The sequence below is a fragment of the Monodon monoceros genome, unplaced genomic scaffold (assembly GCF_005190385.1).
Source record: "Monodon monoceros isolate NGI ecotype Baffin Bay Population unplaced genomic scaffold, NGI_Narwhal_1 Super_Scaffold_18, whole genome shotgun sequence".
Lineage (NCBI taxonomy): Eukaryota > Metazoa > Chordata > Mammalia > Artiodactyla > Monodontidae > Monodon > Monodon monoceros.
In genome coordinates this window covers 76,089,327-76,116,466 of record NW_021703774.1, presented here as the reverse complement: position 1 = coordinate 76,116,466, position 27,140 = coordinate 76,089,327, and the positions used below count along the sequence as shown (strand labels likewise).

The 27,140-nt window shown below is 41.6% G+C and overlaps 2 protein-coding genes across 2 annotated transcripts; both read right to left on the bottom strand.

Moving 5' to 3' along the window:
• On the bottom strand, positions 1–21,343 carry REG4 (regenerating family member 4). Its single transcript, XM_029226956.1, is given in 6 exon segments — positions 1–131; positions 3,108–3,213; positions 4,897–5,034; positions 8,727–8,765; positions 8,768–8,826; positions 21,208–21,343. Coding segments are annotated over 6 exon segments (609 nt in total).
• A 3,365-nt stretch (positions 21,344–24,708) lies between these two features.
• Positions 24,709–26,863, bottom strand: ADAM30 (ADAM metallopeptidase domain 30). The gene is given in 4 exon segments (XM_029226955.1): positions 24,709–24,917; positions 24,920–25,001; positions 25,003–26,469; positions 26,471–26,863. Coding segments are annotated over 4 exon segments (2,151 nt in total).
• Between the last annotated feature and the right edge of the window lie 277 nt (positions 26,864–27,140).

Here is a 27,140-nt window from a genome sequence, read left to right as displayed (position 1 = left end):
TCACTTGTCATTCTGGGGCGTCTGCCATAGAGTGATGAGTTTTTCCCCAGCTGGATGTCTGCCTGGCTCTGACTTGCAGATCTGGCCCTGACACCAGTACCAGTGTGTGCCAGGTCGCTGGGATGAGAGCCCTGAGAGAGAGGGCATGGGGGCACAGCCAGACAAGGCGGGGTGAGGCACACCCCCTCATGTGCCTGGTTCTCAAGAGGTATAGAGGATGGGTCCGGCTCATTATTGCAGCCATGGGCCCCAGAGCGGGGCCACAGAGTGTAAATGAGATGGAGATACAAGCATTCTGGGCACTGTCATGGTGTGGGGCAAAGAGAACATGGCATGAGGCATCACACAACCAAGGGTTAGCAAGCTCCCCTGTGGGCACTAATTTAGGGAGGTGTCTCTTTTCACTCTCTTCTTCCATTCCTCAACACCAGAGGGGCAAGTGCAGGGATGCACTCTCCCCTCCAGGCCACGAGAGCCACGAGCCAAGCTTGCACCGTGATAAGCACTTGACATATATTACGATGATTAGTAGTAGTATTTTTTCCCCTTTACAGAGTGGCATCTGAGGCACAGAGAATTAAAAAATCTGGTCAAGGTCACACAGCTGAGAGCAGGAGCTGGACTCCTAACCCCAGGCATTCAGAATGCAGAGCCCAGTGTTGTTTTTGTTTTGTTTTGTTTTCTTTTCTTTTGCGGTACGCGGGCCTCTCACTGTTGTGGCCTCTCCCGTTGCAGAGCACAGGCTCCGGACGCGCAGGCTCAGCGGCCACGGCTCACGGGCCCAGCCGCTCCGTGGCATGTGGGATCTTCCCGGACCGGGGCACGAACCCGTGTCCCCTGCATCGGCAGGCGGACTCTCAACCACTGCGCCACCAGCGAAGCCCCAAGCCCAGGGTTTTGACCTAAACTATACTGAATATGAAATTTATTTTTCAGTTATAGAACCCTAGTTATCATTATTCAATATCTCAAGATGGACCAGTAGATAAGTCAGGAGGCACCATGAAATACAGTTTTCCAGAGGGTCAGAGTCTTTCTAAATACATAGAAAAAAGGAACAAGGCCAGTCACACAGACAGGCACACACACAGGATGTGAGTGTGAGGTCTAAAAAAACCTTGTGAATCTTAGAAAAACAATTTAGCCACTGAGTTGGTGAGGCTAAATCTGTTATACAAATATAAAGTGACATTGACGAGGCTGAGGGAATGTCCTTTTACATTCTACCTTCACCAGTTTCTAATCCTTGCTTCATTCCTTGTACTTTTCTGCCATGAGAGCCTGTATTCTGAGAGTGGAGAGCTGCGCTGGGCGAAAGGGAAGGGTAGCGTCCAATGTCCTGGCATTCTCAGGTGGACGTCTGGCTTCTGAGTCCCACACAGGAAACTTCGTCGTTGGGAAATTTGCTGATGTAAACACAGACTGACAGGGGAAAGATTTTTGTCTGAGAACTTTGTCCAAGTGAAATCTTAGGATCATGGGAGGGACTTTGGGAGGCATCTGGTCCATTGCTTCCCTGAAGCTCGGTCGGGCATCCAGCCCTAGAGATTCTCATGTCGTTGGTCTGAAGCAATCCCTGGAATTCATATTTTTAAAATGTTCCTCAGTTGATTCTCATGTGCTGTGAGCCTCTTTTAACACTTTTAACGCTGCAACAACAACTACAATGTCCACTTTTGCTTGGTTCACTCTAGTGATGGGTTTCTCACTACTTCCTGGGGTAGCCCATTATGTTTTTGGACAGGGCTGATTGTTCAAAATCTTTTTCCTTAGTTTGGATAGAAATCCACATTTTGGTAGCTTCTACCTATTGGTCTTGGTGTGTTCCTTCCATCTGAGATGAATTATTCCTTTAACAGCAGCAGCTGTAGTCTCTGAAAGACTGTGGAAAGTCCTTCCTTGGTCTGTGATATGACCAACTTACCCCTGAGGGTTTACCTAGAGATCTGCCTCAGAGTTTGTCTCCACATGGCCATCATTCATCCTTTGCCGTCAGAAAGTTTTCACACTCTTTTGTGCGTATAAGCTTTATTCCTTAGACAACAGTAAACCTTGTTCCACGTCCCTTTCCACCTGAGCCCCAGTATCTGAGTCCTTAGTCCGGGCTGTGTCCCTGACCCACCCCCTGGCTAGTGGGGGAGTCTTAGTGACAGCATGATGACTTTTTAAACCCACTGGGATGTTCTCTTTCATATCAAGTGTGCTTTTGATCTTTGACATTCTGTTTTCTTTTCATATCACTTATTAGCTGTGGTTCTCAAATAGGAGTGATTTTGTCCCCCTAGGGGACATTTAGCAAAGTCTGAAGACACTTTTTGTTGTAACAACCTGTGTCTGTGTGGATGCTACTGGCATCTGCTGGTTAGTGACTAGGGTATGCTCAACCTACAATGCAGAGGACAGGCCCCAAGACAAAGCATTATCCACCCCCAAATGTCATTTGTACCAAGGCTGAAAACCCTAGCTTATTAGCATTAAAAAAGCAAAGACTTAAAAAAAAACAAAACAGAAGCAAAGAATGAAGGCAGGCAAGAGAAATGAGGAGTGATTGTGTGCAGCCTGCAGCTGAGGTTCCGGGCACTGCATCCTCAGAGAAACAAATGAGGAAATAACCCAGGCAAAGGCGAGGTTTCCAGGGCTCATGCGGAACCCTAACTATAAAGAAGCCCGAAAGGAGTCACATATATTTGCTCCCTGTAGCCTGGTTTTCCCCAAATGTGACATATTTCCCCCTCATGGTATGTAACAGAATTTTAAGATAAACATATTTAAGAAGAAAAGTGAATGTAATTACTTTGCTGCACAGGAGTAATTAACACAGCATTGTAAATCAACTATACTTCAATTTAAAAATGAGTTATTAAAATTCAAAAGAAAAGAAAGAAAAAAGTGAGTGGATTTAAAGAATATATTGATAACTGAACCGCTGGTACGGTGATATGGCAAAGATTGTAAAATGGTCGGTAAATGTCTGCGACAAGGCCGTTGCCTTGTAGGAAAAAAGAGTTGCTGGTGTGAAATGGAGCAAAGAGGAGTCAATATGCATCTTTGCTCTTAATGGGAAAGGGAAGGAGCTGCGATTTGGCAAGAGATGCAATAGAACTTACTGTTCATGGCGTTCATCTCAGCATAGTACTTGTTCCCACCCACGGACTTGCCAGACATAGTTCTGTAAATATACGTGGCCCCATCGAGCCACGTCCACTGTTGCCCCTGCAAATGACAGGAGACATGTACACATCAGCCTGCCCACCTGCTCACAGCCCAGACCCATGTAAAACATGGTTCTCATTGTAAAAACTGGGAAAGCACAGAAATGTGTAAAGACGGGAAAATAAGAAAGTCACTCCGTTTAATCTCTAGGAGGAAAACATTACTAATATTTTAGTATATTTACTTTTGGTGCAACCATTTTTGTCTATCACAATTTTTTATAGACTGAAAAATGTGGTGGCCTTTAAAATATATATTCAATTGTGTAGCATCTTGCATTCCAAACATTTTTTAATGGTAAGAATGCACCATAATTTACCTTACTAATTCTCTTATTGATTGATGTTTACATTGTTTCCAATTTACAATTATTGCTAAGAATACTGCTATGAACCACTTTATTTGCAAAGCTGTTTCTGTACTTAAAATTATTCTTTAAAGCTAGCATCCCAGAAGTAGAATTAATGGCCAAAGGGTATGAATATTTTGAGGTTATTGATATTTATTGCCAAACTGCATTCCAAAAACAGTTCAGTTGTAGGAATTTACATCCTCATTTACTGGGAAATTTCTCCTTGTCCTTAAAAATATTATTCATTAAGACAAAGCAAAAGTCTAATAATCTGATGTCAAATTATATTGTTATTCTAATTTGCATTTCTTTGATAACTAGAGACATTGCACAATTTGTTAGACTGTTTATTGGCCTCAGTCATGAAGGTAAAAAAATTAAATTACAAAAAAAATCTGGTAGAAATTGATGTAAGTATTTATCCTATCTCTGAATGAGAGAGCTCTGATTGATAGCAATGTGAATATATAAAAATGTAAAATTCGTTGTATAAAATATATGTAACATCTATGGCAAAGTTTATCAAGAAACAGAAAGTCTGGGGTTTTTCTCCTTGTATTCTTTGTGTTTTTTGGGGTTAACATAGAAGCCCCACAAAAAATCTGTAAACTGCAGACCCCACATAGAGACCTCAGCAACCTCACATGTCATTTCTTACTATGAGGTATTGAGGCGGGTAAAATGAGGGACCAGTGAAGAAAGTTCAGGATAACATAAAAAACATGATAGCATCTAGCAAAAAGCTTAGCTGAAAGTTTCCAACTTTAACTCAAGATCTAATAGGGGTTTAACTAAGCTTGGTCTCATAACGGGTCTGTGTGTGTGTGTGTTTATTTGTATATACCCGTATATAGTTACACAAACTTATTTATTTTATTTTTTTTTGCAGTACGCGGGTCTCTCACTGTTGTGGCCTCTCCCGTTGCCGAGCAACAGGCTCCGGACGCGCAGGCTCAGTGGCCGTGGCTCACAGGCCCAGCCGCCCTGTGGCATGTGGGATCTTCCCGGCCCGGGGCACGAACCCACGTCCCCTGCATCGGCAGGCGGATTCTCAACCACTAGCGGCACCAGGGAAGCCCCACAAACTTCTTTTTAAAGGCTCTGAAGAGCTGGTGATTTTGTATTCAAAGATGTGGGAGAACTTTAATTAGATAGGTCTGTAAGTGGAGGAAATTGTTTCCTCCCTAACCTTGAAGCTTTGGCCTCTATCAATCGCAGGCAGGTGACTGAAGAAAACCTGTTGTGTGTCAGTAGGCCTGGGGCTGTTTCCCAGAGAGGGGCTATCTATCTGGCTTTCCCAAGGGGCATTTGTGGGCCAAGTCTGAGGTTACCTTCTGCAGGTCATGCAGGCAGATCCATACGGGCTTGTTTCTTTGACAGCCACCTATGTACGTTGCTATGGTGTTGGCTTCCTTTAAATTCAGGATAGATGCCAGGTGGGTTCCGTTTCCATACGACTGACACTCGAGCTGAGGGCAAGGAGGAGATGTGAAATTTAAAAGCACAGCCCACAACCTAAATATCCATCGACAGAGGAATGGATAAAGAAGATGTGGTACGTATACACAATGGAATATTACTCAGCCGTAAAAAAGAATGAAATAGTACCATTTGCAGCAACATGGGTGGACCTAGAGATTATCATACTAACCGAAGTAAGTCAGACAAAGACAAATATCATATGATATCACTTGTATGTGGAACGTAAAAAATTATACAAATGAACTTATTTACAAAACAGAGATAGACTCACAGAGTTAGAAAACATACTTATGGTTACCAAAGGGGAAAGGGTGGGGGAGGGATAAGTTAGGAACTTGGGATTAATATATACACACTACTATATGTAAAATAGATAACCAACAAGGACCTACTGTATAGCACAGGGAGCTCAATATCTTGTAATAACTTATGAGAAAAAAGAATCTAAAAAAGAATATATATATGTATAACTGAATCACTTTGCTGTACACCTGAAACTAACACAACATTGTAAATCAACTGTATTTCAATAAAAATTAGAAAAAAAAGAAAAGCACGGCCCTCACTTCAGAACCCTAGAGCACCAGGCAGCATGGGCACACACAGCCCCTGTCTCCCCTTGGGATCTAAGCCCCACAGAAGACTTCCTGTCACCTTGGGAGAAAACACAACTGTCACAGGTGTCAGGCCTCAGAGGGGGAGCCAGCTTGAGGCAAGGGCATGAGCTTTAGGGTCAGTGGAAGTGCCTGGGGTCCTGGTCTTGCCTGTTTTTAGTGTATGTGACCTTGACAGGTCACTTCACCTCTCTTCCTTATCTGTAAATGGAGGAGATAATTAGGGCTACACAAGGGAGTTGTTTGGAGGATAGAATTGTTATAATTTTATATTATAATACTGCACTTCAACAAACCTAAGAAACCACTGACTGTAAAATGTGCTGTTCTCTAACAAGACACTGACTGCCCAAATAAAGAAATCATTTTATATATGCACATTTTATAGCTAGACAGAGATATATACTTTATGCTCTTTTGGGGTTGTGTTACAGGATCTGCCTACATAATAAAACAAATTAATTTAATAAAAACAGGTTTTGGCTGTGGTTGCTACTCTCATGCTTGCCTTTGAACTTGCTCAGGATTAGATGTGGTGACTGCTTAATGATAATTTACCAACCAGTTGATAATACCAGAATGTTTTTATACCCATAATTTCTTTTTTTAATTTTAATTTTATTTTTTAACATCTTTATTGGAGTATAATTGCTTTACAGTGTTGTGTTAGTTTCTGCTGTATAACAAAGTGAATCAGCTGTATGTATACATATATCACCATATCTCCTCCCTCTTGAGTCTCCCTCCCACCCTCCCTATCCCAGGCCTCTAGGTGGTCACAAAGCACTGACCTGATCTCCCTGTGCTATGCGGCTGCTTCCTACTAGCTATCTATTTTACACTTGGTAATGTATATATATCAATGCCACTTTCTCACTTCGTCCCAGCTTACCCTTCCCCCTCCCTGTGTCCTCAAGTCCACTCTCTATGTCTGCATCTTTCTTCCTGTCCTGCCCCTAGGTTCTTCAGAACCTTTCTTTTTTTTTTTTTTTTAAGATTCCATATATATGTGTTAGCATACGGTATTTGTTTTTCTCCTTCTGACTTACTTCACTCTGTATGACAGACTCTAGGTCCATCCATATACCCGTAATTTCTTTTAAATTTGTGACGCACAGAAGCTGGATTACCAGTCACCGTGTAGTGAGTGTACCAGTTACAAAAGATTCCTGGGACAGAAGAGGCAACAGGCTCCTTCTGTTTAAATGATGTTTCCCTTTCCTGTCAGTTCACACAGTTAGAACTAAGAGCGCTGCCTCTTCGGTTCAAGATCAGGTCTTCCTGATCTTTTAACTGTCACCTCCATCACCTCCAGGAGTCCTGTGAACTAAGATGCCAGCTAGGAACCAAGGAGCACAGCAGCCGTGGTGTCAATTTCTCTGGTCCTTCCTGGCACCTTCTCTGCACTCTGGTTCAGGAGTGGTTAACTCTGCTAAGGCTTGGTATCAATCATGTGGATCGTTTTTGCCTTGAAAACCTGAATTGAGCATCCACCGTGTGCCACAGGCTTTTTGCAAGTTCTTTTCATGAATCCTCCCAACAACCCCATGGGAAAAAAGTGTTATTCCCATTTTACAGAAGAAAACTGGTAAAGCGAGGTATAGCTGCAACTAATGTGTGGCAGAGCGTGATTTAAATTCAGGTCTGTGTTATTCCACAGCCCCCCAGATGTCTTCCTCTTTGTTTTGGTAGAATTAGTGTTGGACTCTCCAGGGACAGGCAGTACAAACCTCTGTCCAGGATTTCTCCAAGTTGCTTCCCAAGAACTGAGGAGAAGTCCACCGCTGTCCACGAGCTTTTTCTTCCTTCAGTGGACGGAATCCGGGAGGCCCTTTCTGTGTTTGGCTCTTTTTTTATTTTTTGCTATCGTTCACACCTGCTTAGGAAAGCATTGCATTGGGGCCAACTTCCCTGGGTTTGCTCTGCTGGTTATTCTCAGTGTAATCTTGGGAAAGTCGCTTATGCTCATACTGCATTGCAATTTTTTGTTTAAATGTCACAATCTTGCATCAGTTCTGCACTTTTTAATTTAATTTTATTTATTTACTTATTTTATTTAGTTATTTTTGGCTGTGTTGTGTCTTTGTTTCTGTGCGAGGGCTTTCTCCAGTTGCGGCGAGCGGGGGCCACTCCTCATCGCGGTGCGCGGGCCTCTCACTGTCGCAGCCTCTCTTGTTACGGAGCACAAGCTCCAGATGCGCAGGCTCAGTAGTTGTGGCTCACGGGCCTAGTTGCTCCGTGGCATGTGGGATCTTCCCAGACCAGGGCTCGAACCTGTGTCCCCTGCATTGGCAGGCAGATTCTCAACCACTGCGCCACCAGGGAAGCCCAGTTCTGCACTTTTTAAGGCCAGGAAAGATCTTTGCATCCTCAGTAGCTATCACATGATAGGTGCTTTCTCATTCTGAGTTATTGATTTACAGGGATTCTGAGGCCATTCTGGGCCCAGATCACACCCCTTTTCCCCACACAGCTCCCCGGTCAGTCACTTCAGTTTAACAACCACAATTCAGAGACACAGCAGCACGACTCCCAACACTCTGAGGTAACTTATTCTGACTGGCTATGTGGGTATCTCTTAGAAAAGCCTCAGTGAAATAAAACCAGTACATTTGTTGGGTTATGGAGAGAGTGAGGCCTTGCATTTGTCTGGAATGCTTCGCTCTCCGTCAGGTGGCTCTGAGGCTGTCTACACACGGCTCTCTTGCTGGTAGATCTTGTATGGCAATCCAGTTGTTCTTTCTGTAATTTCCTCATCTCATCATCCTTGGATTTACGTATTTCTGTCTTTCTCCCTGACAGTGAACTCCTTGAGGGCAGGCTGTTCCTTGCTCATCCTCATGTCTTTGCAGCCCATCCAGGGTCTGGGCCTATAGCACATGCTCCACCAATGCTTACACAATTAAAGGAGTTGAGCACATAACCCTCTACTCTCCATTTCACCAGCCAGGTTACTTCTCAGGATGCCAAGGAAGGACCCTTGGCTCTGAGTTGAATGATACCTGGAGCTTTGGGTGGCCCCTTGCTTTAGAGAAGCCTCTCCAAGCAAGGGCCAGATTTCTTACCTCAGCATCAGACCAGTTCTTCAGCTTCTGGAAGTATCCCTATAGCAACAGGACTTGTAGTAAAACCACCCAGTAGCACAGCTATGTCCCAGGATGATGGCTGCACACAAGCAAAGGGCAATTACAAGTTATGATGGCAAAAAGAAGCAATTCCCACACTTGAGCCAGTTTAAGACCTGGCTCCCCTTGAACGGAGGGAAGGCTATCTTTATACTGTTAATCTCTCTCGTAGCCTTCTCCAAAGAGGACTGTGGGCTTTTGCCAGAGTAACTGTGCATTGGGGGAAAGGAGGTAATCAGCTCTTTGAGGATTACTGGACACTGGCTCTGAACTGACACTAATTCCAGGAGACCCCAAACATCACTGTGGTCTGCCAGTCAGGGTAGGGGTTTATGGAGGTCGGGTGATCAATGGTGCTTTAGCTCAGGACTACTTCACAGTGGACCCAGTGGGTCCCCAAGCCCATCCTGCGGTAATCTTCCCGGTTATGGAATACATAATTGGAACAGACATCCTCAGCAACTAGCAGAATTCCCACCCTGGTAGCAAGATCAAACAGCTATAATTCAAGACCTCACAAGAGTGGATGAGGGGCATAAATTGGTAGTTTTAGGTATTACAGGGAGGGAGTGGTGTTTTGGCTAGGGGGACGCAGGACAGGTTAGATGGCAACTTGGCTGGAACTTGAGAATGGGGGGCTGAAAGTCAGTAGCAAGGGGAGGGGGACATTTTAGGCGAAGGGGGCGGATGAGCAGAGGAATGGTGGCAGCAAGAGCAAGCACTTACGTTTGCCTTAACTGTAGGGCATCTGGCAAGCCAGCACTGTAGAAGAGAAGGAGACATTCAGGGCCCAGAAGCCAGAGAAGCTATGATCAAGAAAGGCACAAGCTCCTCTGGCTAGTGGGTTGGTGAATGGGCCACATCACTGAAACTGAGGTTTCTGAAGAAGCGATGTCTGGAAACACAGAGGGCCCAGATGATGAAGGGGATGCCAAGCTAGGAAATTTGGACTTTGTGCCAGTGTGACTGCACTCCAATGCTCTTGGTGGGTACAGGGGTCTTTCCACCCCCAGTGCATGTTCACAGACATTTTTGTGGTCACATAGCATTTCCCCTCTCCCTACTGAGATGACACTGTTGTCACTTGCTTGCCCCACTCTTCTGTTCTACTTCATTCCTTGCCTATAAATCTCCAGGGGCTTCCTGTTGCTCTCAGATAAGCTCTCCGCCCAGTTTGACATTTAAAAGCGCTCACAACCTGGTCTTATGGCCCTATTGAGACGCAGCTTCCGGTGCAGAAGCCTCAGCTCCATCTTGGAACACGACGCTCATCACTGACATAGATCCTTTGCTTGTGCTATGCTTTGTACCTGTGAATGGTGGACATTGACTAACCCAGCTGAGGCACAGCAGGCAAGGTTTCAAGGTGAAAACAGCTCTTTTGCCCCTTTCCTGTTTGCCCATTTCTGTTCCCCTTTAACCTTAAAAGAACTTAATTAGAGGAATGAGCTCACTAGGCAATTTAACCTAACTCCTGACTTATGCTCTCTTGAATGCACACCGTGTCTTGTCTAACTTGCTGATTCTTTTCCTAGATAAAAAGAAGTAAGAAGTAAGGAAGCAGTTAAAAAATGACAAGCTCTCTATTCTCAACAGTCCCCTTAGCAATCCTGCAGTCTGACCACGCAGGCAAGGTAACATCTGAAGAGTCAGCCAGTCTGCAAGCAATGGGGAATGATGCAGAATCCAACTTCCTGTGTCGACGATTCATTGAGATTCTTCCTCCTTTTCCTCCTTTAAAAACTGTCATGGCTGAGCAGAATCTTCAGAGTTGGTCTCTGGACACAAGTCCACCTTCTCCCTAGATTACTGGCTTTTCTGGTTAAAGCACCTTTCCTTTCTACTGACGCTTGCCTCTCGAATTATTGGCTCCTGTGCAAGAAGCAACCAAACCTGGGTTTGGTAACAAAGTGGTACATCAAATGTACTAGGAACAAACAACATAGACACTCATGTGCTTAAATACCTCATCTTCTACTACCTTCAGAAATACAAACATCATTTGATGTTAAATAAAAAGAACGCCTTTATGCTGAGACAGGCTGGGATCTGGGACCCTTTGCTGCGGTGCTGCAATGCTTGCACCTGGACACACCTCTCCTCAAGCAACAAAATACAAAACTGCTGTATGGGACTAAACATAACTGCGTGCATGCTCAGCTGGTGCAAATTATGGACAAAAGATACAAAGAGACCAAAAACCCAACTGCCACTTTTGAAGAGCCTGGAGCAAAAGCAGGATGTCAGGAGCAAAAGCAGCGTACTGCACATGGCCCCTGTACACAACACCACCTAAGGGGTGAGCAAAACACCTAAGCCACCCCTCTAGCCCAACCCCTGGACACACCCCTACCCTCACCCCATATAAGGAACAAGCTCGCCCCCACTCAGGGAGCAAGCAAGCAAGGGAAACTGCTGTTTGTTCTCTGCTCCCCCTGCTGCAGCAGGGCCCCTAATAAAGCCTTGCCTGAATTTCTTGTCTGGCCTCTGATGAATTTCTATTGATTAAGGAAGCCAAGAACCCTGGTCAGTAACAATGCCACTGTTGGTACTTCTGCTACCACTACCACCAGCTTCCATGTACAAAGTGCTTTCTTGCTGTCAGGCACTATGATAAGCAGTTTATTCATACTACGTATTTATCTTTTTTTTAAACATCTTTATTGGAGTATAATTGCTTTACAATGCTGTGTTTCTGCTTTATAACAAAGTGAATCAGCTATACATATACATATATCACTATATGTCCTCCCGCTTGCATCTCCCTCCCACCCTCCCTATCCCACCCCTCTAGGTGGTCACAAAGCACCGAGCTGATCTCCCTGTGCTATGCAGCTGCTTCCCACTAGCTATCTATTTTACATTTGGTAGTGTGTATATGTCCATGCCACTCTCTCACTTCGTCCCAGCTTACCTTTCCCCCTCCCCGTGTCCTCAAGTCCACTGTCTACGTCTGTGTCTTTATTCCTGTCCTGCCACTAGGTTCTTCAGAACCATTTTTTTTTTTAAGATTCCGTATATATGTGTTAGCATACAGTATTTGTTTTTCTCTTTCTGACTTACTTCACTCTGTATGACAGACTCTAGGTCCATCCACCTCACTACAAATAACTAAATTTTGTTTCTTTTTATGGCTGAGTAATATTCCATTGTATATATGTGCCACATCTTCTTTATCCATTCATCTGTCGGTGGACACTCAGCTTGCTTCCATGTCCTGGCTGTTATAAATAGAGCTGCAATGAACATTGTGGTACATGACTCTTTTTGAATTATGGTTTCCTCTGGGTATATGCCCAGTGGTGGGATTGCTGGGTCGTATGGTAGTTCTATTTTTAGTTTTTTAAGTAACCTCTATACTGTTCTCCATAGTGGCTGTATCAAGTTACATTCCCACCAACAGTGCAAGACGGTTCCCTTTTCTCCACACCCTCTCCAGAATTCATTGTTTGTAGATTTCTTGGTGATGGCCATTCTGACTGGTGTGAGGTGATACCTCATTGTAGTTTTGATTTGCATTTCTCTAATGATTAGTGATGTTAAGCATCCTTTCATGTGTTTGTTGGCAGTCTGTATATCTTCTTTGGAGAAATGTCTATTTAGGTCTTCTGCCCATTTTTGGATTGGGTTGTTTGGTTTTTTGATATTGAGCTGCATGAACTGCTTGTATATTTTGGAGATTAATCCTTTGTCAGTTGCTTCATTTGCAAGTATTTTCTCCCATTCTAAGGGTTGTCTTTTTGTCTTGTTTATGGTTTCCTTTGCTGTGCAAAAGCTTTGAAGTTTCATTAGGTCCCATTTGTTTATTTTTGTTTTTATTTCCATTTCTCTAGGAGGTGGGTCATAAAGGATCTTGCTGTGATTTATGTCATAGAGTGTTCTGCCTATGTTTTCCTCTAAGAATTTTATAGTGCCTGACCTTACATTTAGGTCTTTAATCCACTCTGAGTTTATTTTTGTGTATGGTGTTAGGGAGTGTTCTAATTTCATTCTTTTACATGTAGCTGCCCAGTTTTCCCAGCACCACTTATTGAAGAGCACATACCTGTATTTAAATTCTGTTTTCTGCCTCATTCATAATAAATCTTTTAGCTACTTCAGGTCTGGGATCATGCCTACCTCATCTCTATAACCTTATGCTGAGGAGGTTTTAGTGCTAATCTGACCAGTGACCTAAGAAAGAGTAGTTGCTTCCAAACCTGCCCCTTTTCTTCTTAGATGTTTTCTTCTAGAGAACAAACAAGCTCACTCATATCTTTCTTTTTCCCAGACAAAAGCTTCACTTAACTTTTTTTTGTTGCTTGTTTTTTGTTGTTTTTTTGACATTCACCACTTTCTCAGGGAGAAATGTTTTACTTCTTCTCTTGGAAAAATTCATGCTCTAAACCCACTTGAAAGCATCTTATTGTCATCTATGTGATGATTCTACTTTGCTTCCTAAGAAACTCCTTCAAGTGGAAACATGTACACAGATATATCTCTATAGATGGATGGTACATTGCTGAAAAGAGAAATGTGGTTAAAAATGTTTAGATCAAAGTGAATTTTCTGATGGAAAGTAGAAATATGACCTCTTGACATATATCCACAAATATTCAGTAAGCACACATCAATTCATGACACACTAGTACAAATGCCCCATAAGATTTTCTGTGATGATTGATATGTCCTAAAGTGTGCTATCAGTGCAGTAGCCACTAACCACATATGGCCATTGAGCACTTGGAATATGGCTAGTGAAAATGAAGAGTTGAATTTTTAATTTTATTTAATTTTGTCAATTAAATTTAAATTTAAACAGCTACATGTGGTTAGTGGCTACCACACTGGATAGGAAAGACCAAGAGGATGGGAGTGGATTTCTTACAGAAGCAGATTGATATGAAACAAAAGAGAATTTGTTCTTATTTTTGAGGGAGCTTAGAAACGGAGTGCAACTTTGTAGAAGTAAGTCCTGAGAACTTGAAGGAAATGTGAGAAGTATTGGAGGAAAGCTATAGAACTTGGATTTGAGTCAAATTTAATTAGATCACCAAGCTGACACCTAGGTTACACTTCAGTTAGAAATCTTCATCATATCTGCAGGATGTTTTCTGACTCCAGTTTCCCTGATTGAACCTTGGATGGCAGTGATCCTTTGTCTTCTTCTTCAAATGACCAATGAACTCCATTTTGAGTTGAATAGTAGAGCTTTTCACTGCTTCATCATTTGAGGTCAAGCAAAAATTGTCTCCAGCTTTAGGATGACAGGAACTCACCTACTACCCATTTTAACTAATAAGGAGTTTCATACTTTACCCTTGGTGCCTACTGGAAGTTTATTGAAAAAGTCAGTTACTTTGTGAGAGGGCAGACAGCAGAAGCAAGAAGAACTACAATCTTGCAGCCTGGGGAACAAAAACCACATTCACAGAAGATAGACAAGATGAAAAGACAGAGGGCTATGTACCAGATGAAGGAACAAGATAAAACCCCAGAAAAAACAACTAAATGAAGCAGAGATAGGCAACCTTCCAGAAAAAGAATTCAGAATAATGTTAGTGAGGATGATCCAAGACCTCAGAAAAAGAATGAAGGCAAAGATCGAGAATATGCAAGAAATGTTTAACAAAAACCTAGAAGAATTAAAGAACAAACACCTAGAGGAATTAAAGAACAAACAAACAGAGATGAACAATACAATAACTGAAATGAAAAATACACTAGAAGGAATCAATAGCAGAATAACTGAGGCATAAGAATGGAGACACAGATATAGAGGAAAAATGTATGGACACCAAGGGGAGAAAGTGACAGGGGTGGGGTGGTGGTGGTGTGATGAATTGGGAGATTGAGATTGACATATATACACTAATATGTATAAAATGGATACCTAATAAGAACCTGCTGTATAAAACAATAAATAAAATTCTAAAATTAAAAAAAAAGAGGAATGGATAAGTGACCTGGAAGACAGAATGGTAGAATTCACTGCCATGGGACAGAATAAAGAAAAAAGAATGGAAAGAAATGAAGACAGCCTAAGAGACTTCTGGAACAGCATTAAACACAACAATATTCACATTATAGGGGTTCCAGAAGGAGAAGAGAGAGAGGAAGGACCTGAGAAAATATCTGAAGAGATTATAGTCAAAAACTTCCCTAACATGGGAAAGGAAATAGCCACCCAAGTCCAGGAAGCACAGAGAGTCCCAGGCAGGATGAACCCAAGGAGAAACACACTGAGACACATAGTAATCAAACAGGCAAAAACTAAAGAAAAAGTATTGAAAGCAATAGGGGAAAAATGGTAAATTCCATACAAGGGAACCCCCATAAGGCTAGCAACTGATTTCTCAGTGGAAACTCTACAAGCCAGAAGGGAGTGGCACAATATATTTAAAGTGATGAAAGGGAAGAACCTACAACCAAGATTACTCTACCTGGCAAGGATCTCATTCAGACTGATGGAGAAATCAAAAGCTTTACAGACAAGCAAAAGCTAAGAGAATTCAGCACCACCACACCAGCTCTACAACACAAGAGAAGAAAAGGACCTACAAATACATACCCCTAACAATTAAGAAAATGGTAATAGGAACATACATATCAATAATTACCTTAAACGTGAATGGAAAAAATGCTCCAACCAAAATACGCAGGCTCACTGAATGGATACAAAAACAAGACCCATATATATGCTGTCTACAAGAGACCCACTTCAGACCTAGGGACACATACAGACTGAAAGTGAGGGGATGGAAAGAGATATTCTATGCAAATGGAAATCAAAAGAAAGCTGGAATAGCAATACTTATACCAGATAAAATAGACATTAAAATAAAGAACATTACAAGAGACAAGGAAGGAAACTACATAATGACCAAGGGATCAATCCAAGAAGAAGATATAACAATTATAAATATATATGCACCCAACATTGGAGCACCTCAATACATAAGGCAACTGCAAACAGCTCTAAAAGAGGAAATTGACAGTAACACAATAATAGTGGGGGACTTTAACACCTCACTTACACCAATGGACAGATCATCCAAACAGAAAATTAATAAGGAAAGACAAGCTTTAAATGACACAATAGACCAGCTAGATTTGGTTAATATTCATAGGACATTCCATCCAAAAACAGCAGATTACACTTCCTTCTCAAGTGCACACATAACACTCTCCAAGATAGATCACATCTTCGGTCACAAATCAAGCCTCAGTAAATTTAAGAAAATTGAAATCATATCAAGCACATTTTCTGACCACAACACTATGAGATTAGAAATCAATTACAGGGAAAAAAATGTAAAAAACACAAACACATGGAGGCTAAACAATACGTTACTAAATAACCAAGAGATCACTGAAGAAATCAAAGAGGAAGTCAAAAAATACCTAGAGACAAATTACAACAAAAACACGATGATACAAAACCTATGGGATGCAGCAAAAACAGTTCTAAGAGGGAAGTTTATAGCAATACAAGCCTACCTCAAGAAACAAGAAAAATCTTAAATAAACAATCTAACTTTACACCTAATGGAACTAGAGGAAGAAGAACAAACAAAACCCAAAGTTAGTAGAAGGAAAGAAATTATAAAGATCAGACTGTAATAAATGAAATAGAAACAAAGAAAACAATAGCAAAGGTCAATAAAACTAAAAGCTGGTTCATTGAGAAGATAAACAAAATTGATAAACCATTAGCCAGACTCATCAAGAAAAAGGGGGAGAGGACTCAAATCAATAAAATTAGAAATGAATTTCTAATTCATTAGATATTCATTTAGGAGAATGAATTCATGTAGGAGAAGTTACAACAGACACCACAGAAATACAAAGCATCCTAAGAGACTACTACAAGCAACTCTATGCCAATAAAATGGACAACCTGGAAGAAATGGACAAATTCTTAGAAAGGTATAACCTTCCAAGACTGAACCAGGAAGAAACAGAAAATATGAACAGACCAATCACAAGTAGTGAAATTGAAACTGTGATTAAAAATCTTCCAACAAACAAAAGTCCAGGACCAGACGGCTTCACAGGTAAATTCTATCAAACATTTAGAGAAGAGCTAACACCCATCCTTCTCAGACTCTTCCAAAAAATTTCAGAGGAAGGAAAACTCCCAAACTCATTCTATGAGGCCACCATCACCCTGATACCAAAACCAGACAAAGATACTACAAAAAAAGAAAATTACAGACCAATATCACTGATGAATATATATGCAAAAATCCTCAACAAAATACTACAAAACAGAATCCAACAACACACTAAAAGGATCATATACCATAATCAAGTGAGATTTATCCCAGGGATGCAAGGATTCTTCAATATATGCAAATCAATCAATGTGATACACCATATTAACAAATTGAATAAAAACCATATGATCATCTCAATAGATGCAGAAAAAGCTTCTGACAAAATTCAACACCCATTTACCATAAAAACTCTCCAGAAAGTGGGCATAGAGGGAAACCACCTCAACATAATAAAGGCCATATATGACAAACCCACAGCAAACATCATTCTCAATGGTGAAAAACTGAAAACATTTCCTCTAAGATCGGGAACAAGACAAGGATGTCCACTCTTGTCACTGTTATTCAGCATAATTTTGAAATTCCTAGCCACGGCAATCAGAGAAGAAAAAGAAATAAAAGGAATACAAAATGGAAAAGTAGAAGTAAAACTGTCACTGTTTGCAGATGACATGAGAGTATACATAGAGAATCCTAAAGATGCCACCAGAAAACTATTAGAGCTAATCAATGAATTTGGTAAAGTAGCAGGATATAAAATTAATGCACAGAAATCTCCTGCATTCCTATACACTAACGTTGAAAAATCCGAAAGAGAAATTAAGGAAACACTCCCGCTTACCACTGCAACAAAAAGAATAAAATACCTAGGAATAAACCTACCTAGGGAGACAAAAGACCTGTATGCAGAAAACTATAAGACACTGATGAAAGAAATTAAAGATGATACAAACAGATGGAGAGATTTACATGTTCTTGGATTGGAGGAATCAACATTTTGAAAATGACTATACAACCCAAAGCAATCTACAGATTCAGTGCAATCCCTATCAAATTACCAATGGCATTTTTTGTGGAACTATACAAAAAAATCTTAAAATTTGTATGGAGACACAAAAGACCCTGAATAGCCAAAGCAATCTTGAGAAAGAGAAACGGAGCTGGAGGAATCAGGCGCCCAGCCTTCAGACTATACTACAAAGCTACGGTAACCAAGACAGTATGGTACTGGCACAAAAACAGAAATATAGATCAATGGAACAGGATAGAAAGCCCAGAGATAAACCCACGCACATATGGTCACCTTGTCTTTGATAAAGGAGACAAGAATATACAATGGAGAAAAGACAGCCTGTTCAATAAGTGGTGCTGGGAAAACTGGACAGCTACATGTAAAAGAATGAAATTAGAACACTCCCTAACACCGTACACAAAAATAAAGTCAACACGTATTAGAGACCTAAATGTAAGACTGGACACTATAAAACTCTTAGAGGAAAACATAGGAAGAACACTCTTTTTTTTTTTTTTTTTTTGAGGTACGCGGGCCTCTCACTGTTGTGGCCTCTCCCGTTGCGGAGCACAGGCTCAGCGGCCATGGCTCACAGGCCCAGCCGCTCCGCGGCATGTGGGATCTTCCCGGGCTGGGGCACAAACCTGTGTCCCCTGCATCGGCAGGCGGACTCTCAACCACTGCGCCACCAGGGAAGCCCAGAAGAACACTCTTTGACATAAATCACAGCAAGATTTTTTTTGATCTAGCTCCTTGAGTAATGGAAATAAAAACAAAAATAAACAAATGGGACCTAATGAAATTTAAAACTTTTGCACAGCAAGGGAAACCATAAACAAGACAAAAAGACAACCCTCAGAATGGGAGAAAATATTTGCAAACAAATCAACAGACAAAGGATTAATCTCCAAAATATATAAATAGCTCATGCTGTTCAATATTTTAAAAACAAACAACCTGATCCAAAAATGGTCAGAAGACCTAAATAGACATTTCACCAAAGTAGGCATGCAGATGGCCAAGAAGCCCATGAAAAGCTGCTCAACATCACTAATTATTAGAGAAATGCAAATCAAAATTACAATGAGCTATCACCTCACACCAGTTAGAATGGGCATCATTAGAAAATCTACAAACAACAAATGCAGAAAAGGGAACCCTCTTGCACTGTTGGTGGGAATGTAAATTGATACAACCACTATGGAGAACAATATGGAGGTTCCTTAAAAAACTAAAAGTAGAATTACCATATGACCCAGCAATCCCACTACTGGGCGTATACCCAGAGAAAACCATAATTCAAAAAAACACATGCACCCTAATGTTCATTGCAGCACTATTTACAATAGCCAGGTCATGGAAGCAACCTAAATGCCCATTGACAGATGAATGGATAAAGAAGACGTGGTACATATATATAAAGGAATATTACTCAGCCATAAAAAGGAACGAAATTGGGTCATTTGTATAGACATGAATGGATCTATAGACTGTTGTATAGAGTGAAGTAAGCCAGAAAGAGAAAAACAAGTATCGTATATTAACGCATATACGTGTAACCTACAAAAATGGTACAGATGAACCAGTTGGCAGGGCAGAAATAGAGACACAGATGTAGAGGACAAATGTATGGACACCAAAGGGGGAAAGTGGCAGGGGAGGTGGTGGTGTGATGATTTGGGAGATTGGGACTGACATATATACACTAATATGTTTAAAATTCATAACTAATAAGAACCTGATGTGTAAAAAAATAAATAAAATAAAATTTGGAAATTCAAAAAAAAAAGTCAATTACTTTTTCACAGCTAAACATTTTAGTACTGTTAGACTGGCATGGAAAAAGAACCTCAATCAGGCAGGGGCAGGGGAGTGGGGAGTACCTAACGGAATAATCAGAGAAAGAGATTTTTTAAAAAGGTGCTTTAAGAGAATGTGAAAAATAAAGTCTGATAGAGGGATGTGGAAAAATCTGAAGTGATTATATAATGAGAAGGAGAGTCTTGAAATGTTTTCCAGTCCTAAATCCTGAGAAAACAGCCTAAACCCCTCATTATTTTAAGAAGAGTTCCTCCTTGCCCCCCAAGGGTGCAAATTTTTACAGCCTTGGACATTGTCGTATTATATTTGACGGAGATATTGACCATGAGTACTGTTGCAAGCAAGCCCTGTAATATCCCACGATACTGGAACAAATCCTATCAGTGTGAGAGAAGAAATGAGTCACCGAGGAGGTGTTCATTATCTTTTACAGCCAGACTGGAGAAACACTTATCTTGACGACAATAGAGTTTATGGCCACCCACTCATCCCCAATGCAGGAGACAGGTGGTATAGAGGAATCTCCCCTTCTCTACATTTCCTGGGCAATCTATTCTCTATATCTGTAACAAGCTCTGCCAGCTACAAAGCCTCAGGTGATTTGCTTAAGAAGAACAATGGAAGTTATGTCACAGAATTTTAAATTGAAAAGTCTGTACATGATTAGCTCTCTTCTTCATCCTTCAGTGCATTCATCCCAGGCTTTATCTCATCCGTGAACCCTGCCCTAAACCAGCCCCTCCTTTGTAATAGCATTTCCCTCATTGTGTGGAAATTATTTGTTCGTGGGCCAGATGCCACTCTCAAGAACAGGGATGTGACTTAATCTCTATCTTGGGCACTTGGCACTTGGGTGGTGCTCAAAATGTGCTTGCTGGACCAAACTCAATATATTAAAATCACTAGGACAGTGCTTGACACATAGAAGATACACAATATATGTTAGCTTCCATTTTCTGTATTTTCTGAATAATACGCATATGTAGAGGTGTGAAAAGATTGTAATAATAGCAAGTACTATAATTCATTTTTAAGGGGGTTGTCTTCAAAAACATTACCTTGATAAGCAAACTGGAGTGAAAAGACCCTAAGAACATTTATTAGTAGGATGGAAGCATAAAACATATACGGCACACCTTGGAGATATTGTGGGTTCGGTTCCAGACCACCGCAATAAAGTAAATATTACAATAAAGCAAGTCACATGAATTTTTTTGTTTCCCAGTGAATATAAAAGTGATGTTTACACTACACTATTAAGTATGCAATAGCATTATGTCTATTATGTACAAACCTAATTAGAAAATACTTTATTGCTAAAAAATGCTAACCAGCATCTGAGCATTTAGCGAGTCATAATCTTTTTGCTGGCGGAGGGTCTTGCCTCAATGCTGATGGCAGTTGACTGATCAGGGTAGTGGCTGCTGAAGGCTGGGGCTGCTGTGGCAATTTCTTAAAGTAAGAAAGAATGAATTTTGCCACACTGATTGACTCTTCCTTTCATCAATCATTTCTCTGTAGCATGTAATGCTGCTTGATAGTATCTTACCCACAGTAAATCTTCTTTCAAAATTGGAATCAATTGTCTTAAACTCTGCCACTGCTTTGTCGACTATGTAATATTCTGAATCTTCCGTTGTCATTTCAATAATCTTCATGGCATCATCTCCAAGAGTAGATTCCATGTTAAGAAACTACTTTCTTTGCTCATCCATAAGAAGCAACTCCTCATCCATTTAAGTTTTATCATGAAATTGCAACAATTCAGTCACATCTTCAGGCTCCACTTCTAATTCTAGTTCTCGTGCTATTTTCACCACATAGGCAGTTACTTCCTTCACTGAAGTCTTGAACTTCTCAAAGTCATCCATAAAGGTTGGAATCAACTTCTTTCAAACTTCTGTTAATATTGATATTTTGACCTCTTCCCATGGATCACAAATGTTCTTAAATGGCATCTAGAATGGTGAATCCTTTCCAGAAGATTTTCAACTTACTCTGCCCAGATCCATATATATGGCAGCTATAGCCTTATGAAATGCATTTCTTAAGTAATAAGACTTGAATCTTAAAATTACTTCTTTTTTAACTTTTTATTTTATGTTGGAGTATAGCTGATTAACAATGCTGTGTTAGTTTCAGTTGTACCGCAAAGTGATTCAGTTATATGTATACATGTATCTATTCTTTTTCAAATTCTTTTCCCATTTAGGTTGTTACATAATATTGAGCAGAGTCCCCTGTGCTCAATGGGCTACAGAATGGATTTTGTGTTAGCAGGCATGAAAACATCATCTATCTCATTGTACATCTCCAGCAAAGCTCTTGGGTGACCAGGTGCATTGTCAATAAGCAGCAATATTTGGAAAGGAATCTTTTTTTCTGAGCAGTAGTTTTCAACAGTGGGCTTAAATATTCAGTAAACCACACTGTAAAGAGATATGCTGTCATCTAGGCTTTGTTGTTTCATTTATAGAGGAGAGGCAGTATAGATTTAATATAATTCTTAAGGGCCCTAGGACTTTTTGAATGGTACATGAGTATTAGCTTCAACTTAAGGTCACCAGCTACATTAACCCCTAACAAAATTCAGCCTGTCTGTTGAAGCTTTGAAGGCAGGCATTGACTTCTCCTCTGTAGCTATGAAAGTCCTAGGTGGCATATTCTTCCAACAGAAGGCTGTTTTGTCTACATTGAAAATCTGTTGTTTGGTGTAGCCACCTTTATTACCTATCTTAGCTAGATCTTCTGGATAACTTGCTGCAGCTTCTACATCAGTACTTGTTGCTTCACCTTGCACTTTAATGTTATGAAGACAGCTTCTTTCCTTAAACTTCATGAACCAACCTCTGCTAGCTTCAAACTTTTCTTCTGCAGCTTCCTCACGTCTCTCAGCCTTTGGAGAATTGAAGAGATTAGGGCCTTGCTCTGGATTAGGCTTTGACTTAGGGAAATGTTGTGACTGGTTTGATCTTCTACCCAAATTACTAAAATTTTCTCCATATCCACGATAAGGTAGCTTCTCTATCTTATCATTTATGTGTCCACTGGAGATGCAATTTTAATTTTCTTTAAGAACTTTTCCTTTGCATTCATAATTTGACTAACTGTTTGGTGCAGGAGGCCCAGCTTTCAGCCTGTCTCAACTTTCGACATGCCTTCCTCACTAAACTTAATCACTTCTAGCTTTTGATATAAAGTGAGAGATGTGTGACTCTTCCTTTCACTTGAATATTTAGAGGTCATTGTAGGGTTATTAATTGGCCTAATTTCAATATTGTTATGTCTCAGGGAATAAGGAACCCTGAGGAGAGGGAGAGAGTTGGGGAAACAGTGGGTCTGTGGAGTAGCCAGACATACACAGTATTTACTAAGTTCACTGTCTTATACGGGTACAGTTTGTGGTGCCACAAAACGATTACAATAGTAACATCAAAGATCACTGATCACAGATAACCATAACAAATATAATAGTAATTTAAAAGTTTGAAATATTGCAAGAATTACCAAAATGTGGCAGAGACATGAAGTGAGCAATAGCTGTTGGAAAAATTGCACCAATAGATTAGCTCGAGGCAGGGTTTTACATCCAATCTGTAAAAAAAAAAAAAAAAAAAAAACATAACTGCAAAGCTCAATAAAACAAGGTATGCCTGCATCTAAATATTTCTGCTTCTGAGCAATAAACGTGAAATTTAGTGGAGGGGAGCAGAAAAGAGAAGTGACAAATCTATTATCAGTATTGAGGCTATAAGCACATGTCCTTGTTTTTTAGGACATTTTCTGATGATGGCCAAGCTTGAAAAATGTTAGAATTATGATCACCACAAAGATGGGGTTATTTCGGTGTTACTCCTCTGAGTGATAAGAGTCCCCAGGTAGTCCAAGGGGACCACTCTTTATCGTGAGCCTCCCACACCTTCTTTAGTTAGAAGAACTATGTGGCTAAGAAAAGAGGAGATTGGGGTGGGGTACAGTGGACCTGCAGTGCTGCCTGGGGAAGGTGAGGGAACAGCAGGAGGACTCAGCCCAGAGCAAGACCAAAACACTTGGGCTCACACAGGTCTGGGGTGACGAGACCCTCGCTGAGCAAGAAGTGGCCACTGACTCCTCTGAAGGGGCCACTCAGTCCTCCTCTCCTCCCAGGCAAAAGGGTGGGGGAGAACACTTGGAGGCAGACCTGGGTGTACTTGGGATGGAAGGTATCCCTCACTCCCCTCTGCTCTCCTTAGGGGTGTGGCAAACCTGGGACCAGATGTCCCCCAGCACACATTCACAGAAGACTTGCCCCTGCAAGCAGAAACCCAAAGCACAGAATTCTGTTAAGAGCCTTGTCCTCAGGACACTGCCAGACCTTGTCATCATTTGTAGACTGTGGTGCAATGCAGGAGTTATGGTAGATTAGAGTCCTCAACCCAGCTGAGGTCAACCCAAACACTGAGTCAGAGACCACACTTCTACGGAGATACAGTGAACCATACAGTGACTATAACAGCAGGAGATACTTAACTGAGGGACACACACCCCTTGCAAACTATCACATTCTATATATAAAATGTGGTAGTTACCATTTATGGTTCAGCACGGGGCAGAGACACAGAGGATTTCATGAGGGACGCAGAGGGAAAGGCAGACAATGGTTTTGTTTGCTGGGAACTGAGAGACAGGACTCTACTCTGAAATCCACTGTAATTCTATGAAACGCACAGCATTCTGTGTTCGAAAAGCTGTTAGGGCATTCTTTTAAGGATATCCAAAACTTGATCACAAACCAAGGGGAAAGTGAAGCAGGAAAGCAAAATGCACTGATTTGTTTCCAAACCAAGAATACCTTTTATTTACTGATCAAAACCTCAAAGAACATTAGGTAAACTAAATTGAAGGAAGAAGGGAGAAGAAGTGTTTGGATAAATGAGAAGCTTGTCCAATTTATGACCCTGTGTAATAGAGTGACAGTGGATTGCCTGATTGCTTTTTTGGTTTCTTGATCATTTTTGCCTTGAATTGTTCTGCTCCAGTGTTAATTGGTGGTGTTTCTTTCTCTTTGGATTTATAAGCTTCCTATGATTTTCCTGAAAAGCACAACAATCACTGAGATAAATAAGAAAATCAAGCGCATTAACATAGTGGACACAACCTGAAGTGAGGCGGGCACCTCCCTCTTTAGGGGTCCTGGAGGCCCACTGTCAATGCTCCCTCCATACCCCACCTCCTCACAGAATGGAGGGGCCCAGCCATACATGCAGTGGCAGTTTTTTTACTGTTGCAAACGCCTCGGACACTGCAATTCTCAGGCAAACAGTCAAAATTCAGGACTGAGCTATTCACACAATTTCTATTAAAAACATATCCACTCCTTACCACAGGAGGTACCATCACTTATCACACCCATGTCAGATAACCCCATAGGTACCATGGCTAGATGATAGCCAATGCCCCAGCACATGAGACTTTCTTCAGGCAGGTGAGTGGAAATTAGAATAGTATGTCCTTGCATATCAGGGATGGTTTCGACATTTATACACTGTAGCCTGCCACATAATGCCTTTTCTCTGGGACACTTCTCATACTGACCAACTCCTAAAATACCACAGCTCCCATATTGGTCACCTATTACATTAACTGCATCGTAGCATTGAAGAAAAGCCCCCATGGCAGCAGCTCCAAAAATATTTTGACACTGCATAGTTCTGGATTGGCAGCCCTTTCTGACACAACGGGCTCTGTACTTGCAAGGGGTTCCATCCTGCTTATATGCGTCACTTGGGCAGAATGCTGAGGTCCCACTGCAGTACTCTGCAAGGTCACGTTCATTTTCTTCCCCCCGACACGTATATCCAGATGGACGAAATTGACAGTTATGACAGCAAAGTCCAGTGCTACAGTTGGCACCTTCTTTGAATTTACAATCTGGCTGACGACACTGGTCTTCTTTACAGTCCTCTCTTGAACCACAATCACATTCCTCATTCTCTTCCACAATTTTGTTTCCACATCTCTTTACCACATAACCTAATCCTGGGATATCCGTTAGACAGTTTAATCCTGAACTTACATGCAAATAAAATTCGGCATAACTACAATTACTAAACCCGGTTCGTGCAGTGCCCATGATGCAACTATGCCTACCCTTACATTGGCAGTATTTGTAACTGTGCATCATTCCCACACTATGGCCCAGAGCATGAGTAGTCCAAGTGGCAGGTCCAAGGATATTTTTATCTAGAATAGAACTTGTAGATCCAGAAGGCAATGTACTACATACACTTCCCCAGTGCTGTGAAAGCGCATCACTAAACTGTTTTTTAAGGTATAGGTGTGCCCGATCTGCTGGAATCCGACGACTCAGGTCACGTGATCTGTATTGCACAAACTGGCCTAAAACTTGTGATATCACTGGGGCATTAAGTGCTATTTTGTCTCTGTCTGTCCATACTTCCATAGCTAATAGTTGTATTCTCGTACGGACACCTTGAAAGTAAGGGTCTGCAATTGCAGTCAGAAGAATGGCATCATTTATGACTTGAGTAAGTTTGGAGTTCAAATATAAATACCTACTGTTATCAAAGACCAGGGCTAATTCCAAGTACTTTGGGTGCATACATGCCTCACTAAAGTCATGTATCCTAGCCCTGTTCTTATGCTCGGCCAACTGCTTTACTGTTTCACCATCAGTTAAGCCACAGATCTGATTGGGAAATTCCTCCTCTTTCTTTAGGAGATATATGACATGTTCAAAATTGGAAGAGGCTCTGAGGGGCTCGATTTGGTAATGGTTGGCATCAACTTTCAGTATGCCTCGGAGACCCCCCCATGCATGTACTTAAAATAGCTTTAGAATCCTGATTTCCTTCAACCAAGCCCATATAGTTGCAGTCGCTGGGTATATAAGGGTGATCCTCCAAAAGCCTCCCGTGTTCTGTGAAGGAGAAAACCTGTAGATTCCGGGGCAATAGAAACCTCTTGGACCACAGGTGGAGGACGTGGTTCTTGCCTTTTACCTGCAGGAGGTAGGACACGTGCTTGGCCACACCCTGCTCCCCTCCACGGAAGCTCAGCTTCGTGGGGATGGTGATTTCATAGGAGTCAAAGCCCCATTCGGGGTGAAAAATTAAATCCTTGCCAAGAGAGTCAACCAGGAGCACCGGCAGGACTAGCAAGGGGAGCGAACGGCCTGGGGAGAGGAGGGCCCTCACTGACCTCATGGCAGAGCCTGTTCCCAAGTGAGTCAGTCCCTGCCACTGGGGCCTTGCGACTAAGACTTCCAGGGACCGCCGCTAGAGGCGCGGGACTAGTGAGTGCGGAGCTCCCTGAGCCCCTGTGTGGGAGGGCAGCCTCGGTTCAAGCTGGGTCAGGCTCAGTCCAGCGGATTTCCACAGCAGGTGCACGCCCTGTCCAACGCATCTAGTTCGTTTTCTGGGCGGTGCCGTTGGGCTCACATGCAAGAATCCAGGGAAGGTTCGTGAGAATAAAATGAAAAGC